At 32.8% G+C, this 12,499-nt stretch overlaps 3 protein-coding genes across 3 annotated transcripts in view; 1 reads left to right on the forward strand and 2 right to left on the reverse strand.

Moving 5' to 3' along the window:
* LOC106106316 (neuropeptide FF receptor 2-like) overlaps nt 1-12,499 on the forward strand; it is a gene marked incomplete at its 5' end in the record, with an annotated part of 54,303 nt that overhangs the window by 27,557 nt on the left and 14,247 nt on the right. Inside the window, one exon of the mRNA XM_013286887.1 lies at nt 620-719. Coding sequence (XP_013142341.1) covers nt 620-719 — 100 coding nt within the window. The remainder of the gene's footprint in view (nt 1-619; nt 720-12,499) is intronic.
* Nucleotides 4,642-5,649, reverse strand: LOC106106319. Its single transcript, XM_013286890.1, has 2 exons — nt 5,543-5,649; nt 4,642-4,902 (listed from the first exon to the last, which is right to left on the reverse strand). Exons 1-2 carry the CDS (start codon nt 5,552-5,554, stop codon nt 4,684-4,686), a joined length of 231 nt encoding a protein of 76 aa, XP_013142344.1. The 5' UTR covers nt 5,555-5,649; the 3' UTR covers nt 4,642-4,683.
* On the reverse strand, nt 9,508-10,703 carry LOC106106318. The gene is made up of 2 exons (XM_013286889.1): nt 10,423-10,703; nt 9,508-9,964 (listed from the first exon to the last, which is right to left on the reverse strand). The coding sequence occupies exons 1-2, from the start codon at nt 10,531-10,533 to the stop codon at nt 9,641-9,643; spliced, it is 435 nt and encodes a 144-aa protein (XP_013142343.1). The 5' UTR covers nt 10,534-10,703; the 3' UTR covers nt 9,508-9,640.

Consider the following 12,499-nt stretch of genomic DNA (forward strand, 5'->3'; position numbering starts at 1 on the left):
GCTGCAGCCGGTGCCGCCGTGTAAATATTGATTCGAGCACTTGTTGCTCAGGTGGGCTGCGACTTCGACCTATGCTTTTACAAGACTTACTGGATTTCAAGCTTATATTGATCCAACATTGACTTGCCTCGTTAATTTGGTTACAATAATATTAATTAAAATAGCTATAAATACTTACTAGTAATCTTGTGTAAACAGCTGTTGCACAAATTGGCCGTCTCATCCTTCGCAATACCATGACCACATAGAATAAAGGCGTGAAGTGGTCGCAATTCCGTATTTCGACAGATGCTTGCTTGAGGCCTAATTTCAGTCTTCTTTGTTATAAAGAAAGGGTGGGACGGGAAAGTGAATTTAACGTAGGATGGAACGCATAGGAAGGAATAATATCGTCTTTCTTTACATCCTGCTCTGCGTCTAGTAAAGGTACAAATCGCATCTGATATCGCGCATGATATAAGCAGCGGTTACTTCGCTATTTCGGCGAATACAACTGGTCGCTTACTCGTTTGCCACATTATTTCCTCACACCAATATTCATTTAATTCATTCCATTTATCTCATATTCTATCGATCTTAGGTTGTTTGCACTGACTATAGTAAGTATTGTTTGTTGCAGCGTGGGTGCTGGGCTGGCTGATGTGTAAGACAGTGCCGTACGTGCAGGGTCTGTCTGTCGCCGCCTCCGTCTACAGCCTAGTCGCCGTCTCACTTGACAGGTAAGTTCACGATATATAAATCTAGCATTATATTCCCCTTTTAAAATAGTCTAGCGAAGGAATTAGTAGCCTGTATTTCCCTAAGTATACTAATTTCTAATTACTTCTAGAAAAAGAATCGCCACGTTAGAAAAACTGAAAGCAATTACGCAATTGACTAAGTACCAGCTGATTGATGATCGAAAAACAAGATTCATAGTCACTAGTTCAACTAATACTGTAATACAGTTAACTCGCATTGATTTCAGAGCTTTGTTTTCTACAAACAGTTGCTATCTCCGTAGAATAATCCTATATAATTGATAGAGCGGCAGCGGGACTATTAATTAAGATGTGTATCTCAAGGTCTCGGCCATTGACAAAATTTATCTTGCTCAGATACCACGTTGCGTAAGCTATTGTATACGGCTTGATATCGACAATTATGCAGGTCAGACACGGTAGTTTTTGCATGACGGTTTTAATATAAACATTACTCGAACGAGTGTGATATTTTACAGATATGTGTAATAAAGCTAGGTGTAGTTTATGCGTGTATTTCAAAATGGATGTTTCAAACATAACGTGTGTGGTCTGCATTATGCTACAGCAAGTTTCGTAACTCTACTGTTTTCTATGTATACAGCGTAGGCTGTGCGTAGAGTATTGGTACAGTATTGGTTTGACAGGTCATCAATATCCAAGTTTCTAACTTATGGTTTGTTTCATGACTTTTTGAAGCTCTATTACTCATTTATTAAGTTGTTATAATAGTTCAATTGTATGTTAGAAGAGTATTAAAAGTGTTCTTTGGTTTACGTGTTCGATTTAAAATTTGCTAACAACCCATGTCGTTGAATTTGATCCCTAAAATTGATCTCTCGAATTAATTTGGAATGTACTATAAATGATGTGAAAAAGATCTTGAGGCCGGAATACCTGGTCCCTTGCCTTGACCCACTAGTGATGGGGCCCATTGGTAACGGCGGCATTATGCGCCGCGGTGGCCGCAAATCAAGGACTCGCGTGCCAAAAATTTATCAGCGAGATTCCGGAAAAAATGTTTGGTGCTTTTGATTGATCGACTTATAAAGACTTCTTGCTATGGGAAGATGTTTTATGTTTTTTCCTGATATCAAAAGTATGTTACGAAATAACGCTACGATGTTATATGAGTTACGTCTCAGAAATATAAATCCAAATGGTTTTTAGGATGCTTTTTACTTGAATAGTTACGTTAGTTAGTTATGCAGTTTTTAATTCTTTGTAAGTTTTTTGACTTTTTTTCTAAGCGTTTTTTTGTTATTTCGATATTATAAGAAAATAGCGCTGAGCCTTAACATTTTTTTTTACAAATTTAATTCTTGTTTTACATTTAAAATTATGTTTGAAGAACTCTAAAAATGTTCACTTGTATTTTTAACCCCATCATAAAGTCGACCTTTTGAATATTTTTACATTTTAAAGTAAATTTGTTATTCAACGACAAATATTCACACGCAAATGCTTTAGTCGCAATACCTGACCTTTGAAGATCTTCACTCGTTATATTTTATTCACTTTTAAGTCGACATTGAAGTTTTTATGCGTCTAAGTATCATACACACGTTAAAACATACAATTTTTGTTTCACAAAAGGGTTTTTATAACTGCCATTAATCGACTAATTTCGTTAGGCCTTGTTTTAGCGCCTACTTTTCTAAAACGAGCAACAACTTGCAAATGCTACTTATGTTGCTATTTAATTTCGCTTTATTTTTTACTGAAGCTAAATTGCAAACCAATCAACCATTTAATGTAATATTTATATATCGCGAATAATTTATAGTAGTCAATATTTTGTAAATTTATGGGATTCACTATTAGATTTTTATTATACACAATATTTATTTTTTATTCTTAATATTAACGTGTGCAAGCTATAAAGTAATACACGTGCTCCTATTTACGAAGCAGCCGTATAATATAGGAAAGCGTGATGTATGTAGGAGACGCGAGTGCCATCAGTCAAGGCAGACAAAGCGCGGCCTTGACTGCGCGGGGCGCCCTCAATCTCCGCAAGAACCTTTCCTATTCATCAACATCCAACATATGTGACATGTCTGTGATGTTTTTAACTTTTTAAGAAAGGATAGGGGGAACATTTCCTTTTCTGTATCCTCAACTTAACTTAATACATATGTCTATACCAATTATTTATTTTACGATTACTGATGGCCGCTTGCCTGTTTACCATTTTTTTTTAAAAAATACTGTTTAAATTGCAACTTCAATAATAATAAAGAAGTATAATTTCTTAAATTAGAAACCTAAAAAAAAACATTTAAAAAAAAATATTTGTCTGTCTGCCAGTGTTACAAGGTCAGGAGCTTAATAATTTGAAGTTGAGACAGAAATCGAAAGAAAATAACTTTCGGGTCAAATAGAAGTAAAATGTCACAAAAACTTTTTGTGCGTAAGTTAAGAGTTAAGCTTCGATATCCAAGCACTTCTTAAACTTGTCACAAGTAGAATAAAGTGGGACCGTTAGGATTTCGGCACGTATCGTACCGATTTTAATTCAAGGTCATATTTGAAATAAACATTGAGTAAATTGTATAGAAAGTTATTGTTATAAAATTACAAAAATTTCTATCAGTAACTTCAAGTGAGTTTTAGGTGTAATTAAAAGTCATTATTAGCAAAAAATATTTCCGATGTCTCTATAATTCTTACTAATGTCATTATTCATACATCTATCCAAACTTTCGCGTTTATCATATCAGAAAGATTAACTATAAAGTTTACCAACAAGCTAATTCAAGGTCCATGCGTAACATACCCCTGAATGTCACCCCCAAGGGATGATTACCGTAACAAGTTGGAAGCATGTTGATTAATACGTCACCGCAACTTGCCGACTCGAAAACTTACAGCCGTCGTTGGAACAATAACAAGTAGAAACCTTCAATAACATTATAATACTGTTTTGTGCAAAACAGACAAATTTATTATGCTTGCACGTCATATTTTTTACCTTGTTTTGACGTAACTTGGATATGAAACAAATCATGTTTGTCTCACGTAAGCATTTTTTGTCTTGTCTAGGTCACGTATGGAAGAAAATTAGATGACTAGAAAGATGTGTTTTCTTTATTTTTACTTTAAATAAAAGCAATAAATAGGTTTGATTCATTGCAAGCAATTATATTTTTTTCCTTCTGATGTCTTATTAAAAAATAAAAGATTCCGTAGTACCTAGTTAAACTTTTAAATAAACAAAACGTCAAAGTCTAAAAGCTAAATTTTAACTTTACAAAATACAGATGAGAATGACATCTGACGTCACCGAAGACGTTAAACGGACCCTTAAGGGTAAGTGAAGGAGCGTGGAAACGGCGTCTTCAAACGTCGGTCGGTTAAGTTTGACAAGGAGCGAAGTTCTTAACTATCAAGGACGATCCGATCCGGAAAGCGGGAGAGTTGTAACAAAAAGCCCATTACGACGATAGGCTGCACTCCCGGCACCTATTACTGCCCACCCCTTGGTAATTATCCTTGAAGATACGCTTTATTTTAATACTATGGTATGGCAGGACCCTTGTTTATGTTCGGTTTCCGTTAATCCTGCGAGCGCCGAGGACGGAAGTGATCGTTTACGTTAATGTTGCAAATATTTGAGAGCTGCGTTTAGTTCAATGTCAAACAAGTCCCCACGTATAGGATCAAGGACTAGGGAGTTATGAGCTATTAATAAGTACTCGAAACCTTGGGTTTAATTTAAATATCTATAATTTTGTAAACAGAAACACTTTTCCAGCGCTACCTTGTCTATGAATTATTAAATTTATGGCTTATTTTAGAGGCGATAAAGAAATTAAATATTTAACTCTGGATAATTAAAGTGATAAAATATTAGGAGTTTTTCTCGTCTAGTTCGTTGTCTTGAATTAAAACGACTTTATGTTATAAATATAAATATTTATTTAAATGCATCTCTGTAAGATTAATGATGTACGGCTATGATTGGTGCGTGCTTCACGATGGGTACGATGGGCGCAGCGTGAACCACCGGGGCGTGGACGATGGGTGCATGGTGCACCACTGGGTGCACGACTGGGTGCACTGAGTGGACCGAGTGCACCACGGGGTGGGTCACGACTGGGTGCACGACCGGCGCGATGATACCAGCTTGGGTGTAAGCGATGAAAGCGAGCAGGATTGTCTGAAAATAAAAAGGTTGTCAAATACCATAAAAAAAGTTTAATATAGTCATATGTACTAAGCACTTAATACTAACATGGATGTTAATGACTCAATCAATAAATAAGGAATTATGTAAATGACGAGCAGATGGCTCTTCGCCTTGCACTTTTTGCTGTTAGCTCGTATTCAATCATACTGTGGGAATTAAAAGTGTAGCTTATTGACCTTTGTCGTCGACATATTTGTAATTGCGCTTAGCAAACTTTTTTTTTAATCTATAGTGCATCTTATTGAATAGACGACAGATACAAGTAATACCGAAGTAAGTAGAACCAAAAGTGACAAAGAAAAATCTTCAAAAAATGGAAATTTTAAATGTGACAAATTACTAATGTTCTTTACCTTACATGACCGGAAGTATTAGTAACTAGTTATATTATTTTTCAAGTCAAAAGAACATATCTAAACTATCTATTTGAAAAGGAAATAAAAACAAGAGTTTGTTATAAAACTAAATTGGTATAGGCAGGATCTCATGTATTTTTCTAGTAAACCTAAATTATTGAAGTAAGCTGGTTACTAGGATATTGATGTAACTGCATAGTTCAATTTGTATATGAGCTTTTGGTACATTTAAATTTAAATTAAAAATCACTTACCAGCTTGAACATCTTGTTTGTTTAATTGTGTGGTTGTTTGTAAGAATGTCTTGAGACTGTACAATCATCGTCTAGATGTAGCCCTTTTATAGGTCCGAGTGTGGTCTAAGGCTGCACACACGCGGATGTTTGGTAACATGCAACTTGAGCGCAGACACATGTAACACAATCCCTTGTGTACTGCGAAATTGTGCACAGTTTCTTCTAGTAATAGGATTAAAAGAAATTTTAACTTACATCTTTATTATAACGTTGTTAAATGACGAAACTTATGCTAAAATTCCTATTTTAGATTTAAGATAATTGAAGAATTTTGTTAGGTAAACAGACAATTTTGAGACAGAATTGAAAGTACGCATTATGTGTCTTAGAAAGAACATTAAAAAAAAAAGATACAACTAAATAATACCATTAAAAAACGGGGATGTGACGTGATTTTGCTATTTCTTTTTGTCCTACATGTTTTCTATAGGCTGTAATCTAATTGGTTTAAAACAATTTTTATTACAGTAGGTAAATCTACCGGTATTATTTCCGCAATGTTTTGTATATGGCAACAACCGGAAGTACGAATCGTGGAAATCCGTCGGAAGTATTTGTGCATTGTTCTATTATAGCTTACTAAGTCTTAATAAAATGTACCAAAGTAAAGTACGTAAAAGCATACCATTATTTTGTTTTAACGCAAGTTTAGCTTATGTTTGAATGGAACACGATATCCTATAATATTCTATTATACTAGTACATATATCATTTTAGACTTAAACGATTTTTAGTACATTTCTTTAAAATAAAAAGCATTATTTACTCAACACATTGCCGCAGCGAGGAAGTGACATTGATATTAATGTTGTGAAGTAATCGGAAGGCGGGCTGACTGCAGATTGTAGCCAGATAACTGATAATGTAATTGTTATTGTCTACTTTACAAAACGGTTACATTTAATTAAATTATATCCGTGCAGAAATACAACTGGGTTCCGTATATTTTTTTTCCTTTTTACATATACACTACGTTGTGTAAAAAGCTTAACAAATGCTTGTCATTTTAAATCCTATACATAGAGTAGCACCAATAGCCTAATGGTTAGGGGTATGGATACGATCACGTGGTCGTGTGTTCGAATCTCGCCATTTGACTAAGCTGAAATATTAATAAATCAACAAAATGTAGTAATATTTCGAATTGAATAAAAATAAATGTGGAGAATTTTATCTATGACAATTTGTAGCTAACATGCTTTTATTAGAGAAAATTTCCTGATTAGATTGAGTAATTTCACAATTTACAAAAAAGAATAAATGTCATATTTACAAGTGAGAAAAAAGCGTTTTTGCTACAAAGGATCCCTAAGCGGGGTATCTTTGAGGTCCCAGGCTGAGTACATTAATGTTACGCAAAGGTAGGGCTATACCGAGGTCCATTATAACATGTTCATACACACTTTATAATGGACCTCGCAGGATGTCGGCGCCGTGCAGACCTTGTGACATGCAGTGAGGTCCATAGTAAATGTAAAGAAAAAGGTCATTGTCAATTACTATCGACGAGACGTTTAAGATGATATTGTATAAGAATATTATTTAACTACTGTAGTTATCGCTACTATTATAATAAAGCGTGAATACACACTTCTCTGTTACCTAAGATGTCAGCAATTACGGAATATTTTTAAATAATTCTTTTTTTAATTAAATCCCTACACTTATACGTTATTAAACTTAGTTGATAAATGAATTGGATAAAAGTCCTAATGTGTGACAGAGACCATAAGTTGCTGCCAACACTAAGAAAGCAAGATTGCCATAGTAAGGTAATTGGTATTTTGACATATGCAATTGAGAATTTGACAAATATAAACAATAAAATAAAATTTTTATAATTTCATGCGGATGAAGTCGCACGGGAACAGCTAGTTACTTTACAATGGTACAGAATATTGTCTAAATTAACTTCCCTTGACCTTGAACATAAAAGCTTTCTTTCATTTCGTAAAGATGTAAGGCAGATGTCCTCCGCCAGTAGATTTGATTACGATATTACTTTTATATTTTCCAAGATATTGAAGAGATAAGATAAAATTGTAAGTTCTTTTGTATTTAATTTGTTGTTAATGTAAGTGATTTCCTATTGTTGTTTTGATTAAATTTACGGCAAAGGTTGGCTGTAATATTTGTACCCACAGTAATCTTTTATTCCTGCGAACATATTCCATTAAAAATAATAAAGAGCTAAATGTTTCTCTATCTATATTGTTTTTTTCTTGTATTAATTATAGTAAGTAATTATGTATTTATCTGTATTGCGAAGCGTAGCCTAGAAAAGGCAGACCTTTTTGTACAGTTGTGACCTAGACCGAGTATTTTTGCTATTCGACCGCGCGAGAGAACACCTTGATCTTGGTTTCTAACCTGCTGTAGTACTGAGAGAATTTTCACCTACTATTTTATAATTTAATTATTTATGAGGACTAAATACCGATGTGAAATTATCTTTAATGCGATCTTAACAGTATTTTGTTCTAATAAACTGACATATTTCAAACAAAGTTATTGACATAAAGTGACCTAAATAAGTGAGAAATATAAACCACAGTAAACGAATGCAAATTTGATGAGTTAACAACCCTTTTACGACACATCGAGAGTTGCCCTCTACTAGGTATGATGATATATTTCAATAAAATATCATTTTGTACTTAAACTTTGTACCATTTATCTTATTCAATGTTTTTACTCGATTAGTTTACCATAATAACTGTATAAATTTACGTAGAATTATTTCACAATCGTATTTTTATAATTTCATCACAGCTTAGCCTTGGCAAAGAAAAAACGTCTTCTATTTTATCTATTTTTCCTCTATTTTTTCTGTCATATCCATATCCTTCCCGTTGTTTATATAGCCTTTGTTTCGAAGTTAGCAGTAGTTTCGAAACCTTTACAATGCAAACAATCAGATCTTTTTTCTATATAATTACAATTTTTTTTTCAGTCTTTAATATTCGTAGAAACTTTAATATTGAAATTTACATATAAAATATTCAAAATAACCGATAGAGTTTAGAGAAAATTCGTTGAAAATGTCTTATAAATTTTCTTGTTTATCAGAAATCAACAAAAGCCTTTCAGCCTATACTGATCGTTTCTAGTGAGATCGTTAAGGCTTATCGCCGAACCAGGGTCAATGACCCCCTTACAATAGAGCTGGACAAATATGTTTTGTGTTCGGACCACTTGTTATATTCTGACACTTTTAATGTTTGTATAATAAACGCATCTATACTATTATAATAAAGTGTAAACACACACTTCTTTGTTGCCAAAGATATCAGCAATTACAACATATTTTTGAAAAAATCTTTTTTTTAATAAAAATTCCTACACTTACGTCACGCTTTAGGCTATATGTTTTCACGCCATACTTAAAGGATAAATATTTTGGATAAAAACCCTAATGTGGGAAAGATACATAGGTTTGTAAAGTAATGTCATTTTGACATTTGCAATTTGACAAATGTAAACAATAAAATAAAATTTTCATAATTTCATGCGGATAAAGCCGCACGGGAACAGCTAGTCATATATATTTTTGACATTGACTAAGAAAATAGAAATTGATGTCCTTTTCGTCTATTAATGAATGGATTTAGAATTTCAATAAAGACATTCTATTACGTGTGAGTACATTATTTGAATGTGTACCTCAGTCACGTGCGAATTAATTAAAACAAGGGAATGTAGCTTTGAAGGAAAGGTATTGAATAGTTGACCCTTTCATTGTCAGGGCTAACGAGTTAGCTAATGATTTTCAATCTTTAGAGAATTTTAGATTTATTGTTTGCTAATTGCTCCAATGGTAAGTGATGGATAAGGGTAATTAAATAATTACTTTATAATAAAATTGTGATCATTTTCTTTAATTTGATTACCGCAAAAGTTACATTAACTTATGTTTTTGTGAATTAAATAAGTAACGATTTGATTTATTCATTAAATAAGTTTTACTATACGTTTCTACATTTTACAGTTCACTTTAGAGTTTCTTAAAGTATTAAAAAATAAATAAAAATCGAACAACAACATTCATTATAAATATTAACCGAATAAATTATAAAGCATTCTAAATCTATAGAAGAAAGGTGGAGGAGATGGTTCTACCGGCGCTGGTCGCATTGCCAGCAAACCGTAGTATGGGTATAACATGTAGTAAGGCAGTACAGTCGGCGCGGGCGTTTCCGGTTTTTTCTTCTCTTCCGGTTTCGCGGTCATGAAGGCTTGGATGAAGGCGTGTATGGGAGACTCAGTCTTATGTTCTGGTTCTTTTTTAGTAATTTGTTCTAATTTAATAGGTTCAGATGTGTAGATGGTTATAGGTTTTGATGTTGTCTGTGGGAACGGTAGAGCGAGACACATTATCAACTGAAAAAAAACAATAAAAAAAGTTAAACTTGTTTGTTAGAACTTATTGGTAATGCTAGTTTTTATCCTGACTTTGTTATCAAGCTATGAGAATACGATTGGCTACTTTCTATATGTATAAGGAAGTTGCAATCAGCGTATCCGTTCGTATCCAGCATCTGATCGTATAATCCATTTCTATCTGGCAGCTAATAACTCGTCGCTGGACAAATATTAGTTCTGGCTGACACAAGATTCCGGGGGTCAATAACCTGCTTAGAAAGAAACAAACCGTTGCCAATTTATGTGTTTTATGAAAACGTATTGATTTCTTCTGTTCGTACAATGTTTTAAACAATAAATTGGTTGAAAACATAAAATGGTATGGCAAACGTTTAACAACGTGTACACTGAGTACTACAGATTCTAAATATATTCTCCAAAACTCAATTTATTGTACAATAATAAAAAATACTTACAATTAATAAGCAATAATCCATCTTGAATAACAATTTCTTTCCGAGTGACTTATCTGACTTCCCATAGACCTTTATAACCGTACATAAGATGGAGATGGTTTCCATCGTCATAAAAAGGACAATAGATTACAACATCTGTACGGAAAAACCTGAAGTTAATTTAGTAATAAGGAAATATGAATAATTCAGAAACTGAGAAAGTTACGATAGCATAGCGTAAAATGGTAATTAATTTTTTACAGTCTTTAAGTAATTTTTTACTTCATTTTGTACAAAAACCTTACATACATATTTGCTTTTTATTTGTAAGGCTGTTAATGGTTACTCAAATAATAACTTAGTGTTAGACCAAAATAATAACTTATTTTGGTCTTAAAATACTTAATTGACAGTATAAATGAAATTAAATTAGTCTTTAAAAGCACTTTTGTTGTAGAAAGGAATTAATCAAAATGTAGCAAATAGACATTAAATACCGCAATGCTCCGGCCGCTGTCTTCCCCTTAATTGACTCTACCAACTTTTCATATTACATTAGAGTGGAATCTTCAAGTGAATTATCTTAGAGTAAATAAATTCACTCGCAAACGAATCATCTTAATTAAAGTTATTAATTACTATATTTATGTCTGTGAATATGTCGACTGATTTAAAAGTTTTGTTTTATCTTCAGTATCTGTTATTTAACAAAATGTTTGAAGTACTTAATTAAAATAAGTGCACAAAGATTTTTTTAATCATGGATGTTCCGTGTTGCTGTGATTAATTTGGCAGGCGCTATCTCAATGCATATGATTATATCGCTTTGAATTAACTTCGATTTACTGATCGCGCCTGTTGAAGCTAATGGCAATTGTTTTCATCTCTATAATAAGTTCGAAGTTTACCGCCTTTTTATTATAATTACCGATGCAAATCGTAACCATCTACGCCAAAATGAAGATAACACCAGGTCTATCTTCTGTCCATTTATAGATGTCACTGATTCTAGTAAAAAACAAAACAAGGAAATCAAGATTTAATCAATATACCGAAGATTTAAAATTCAAATATCAATTTACTGACTTTTCACAGTAAATTCAAATTGTATGACATCTTTGAGGTATTTAAAGCCTATGAAACGATGTTAGGATATTTCAGAATAACATGTTTAGTTTTCAGACATCAGATTGCTTCTATTGTCTGATTTAAACAATTCCCTACAGACTTGTGAATTAGTTATTCTGAGACAGTAAGGTCAGGAGTGACACAGGCTGGGCTCGAGCGGGTTCATTAATTAACCCTAAGCAAGACAGATCGCGACAGTGGCGCCCCCAAATACTATGATATGATTATTGCCACAGGCGCTACACTGATTTAAACACGTTAAGATAATTAATGAAATAAATAGAAGAATAGAAACAGTAATAGTTTTATCTACATAATATTTAATTGTCATATTTTGTTGATGTTTCATATAAAATATTCATGTTTCCATACATAATTTAATTAATCCAAATGCTACAAGCTTATAAAAGATAATATGAAATCATAATAACTATATACAAAACACATAAAAAAACACAGTTTTTTGAAACATATAAGTAAATAATGTAAAAATACGAATCATTACTAAGATTCAGATTAAAATACATAGTGAGTGAATATTGCACATTTATCGTTTTTTTTTTTAATTGTCAGGAGTCGCATGTAAAAAATCTCTAAACAAAGCATATTTCATGTCTCTGTGACTAAATACTAGGAAGTTTTAAGTTATAATTCAAGTTAAAATAACGAAGTTAGAAATCCATTAGCGTACAAACTTTGTCACAACACTGACGTGTTTAAAATGATCAAGTTTGTAGCGGACTGAACTTTGCTATTAACGTTTGTATAGTAAATACACTCGGTTTTGCCTGTGCAAATATATATTATATATTTTATATTTATACATTACGTAATTTTATTTAATAGTGTAAAATAGATAAGATAGAAAAACATTATTCATTTGTTTTACCACCAATGTGAAGAATGCAGCGGGGCATGCCAGATTGGGGTATGGTATTTGACGTGGTGTACGATCGGTGTGTGTACGATT

The sequence above is a fragment of the Papilio polytes genome, unplaced genomic scaffold, assembly GCF_000836215.1.
Source record: "Papilio polytes unplaced genomic scaffold, Ppol_1.0 DF822289.1, whole genome shotgun sequence".
NCBI classification, from domain to species: Eukaryota; Metazoa; Arthropoda; class Insecta; order Lepidoptera; family Papilionidae; genus Papilio; species Papilio polytes.

What these genes read in the sequence shown, in the direction of transcription:
- LOC106106318 (XM_013286889.1), bottom strand. Translation starts at nt 10,533, where the DNA reads ATGACGATGGAAACCATCTCCATCTTATGTACGGTTATAAAGGTCTAT. An exon ending in TGGATTATTGCTTATTAATT is followed by an intron (nt 9,965 to 10,422) that starts GTAAGTATTTTT and finishes GTTTTTTTTCAG; the next exon opens with TTGATAATGTGTCTCGCTCT.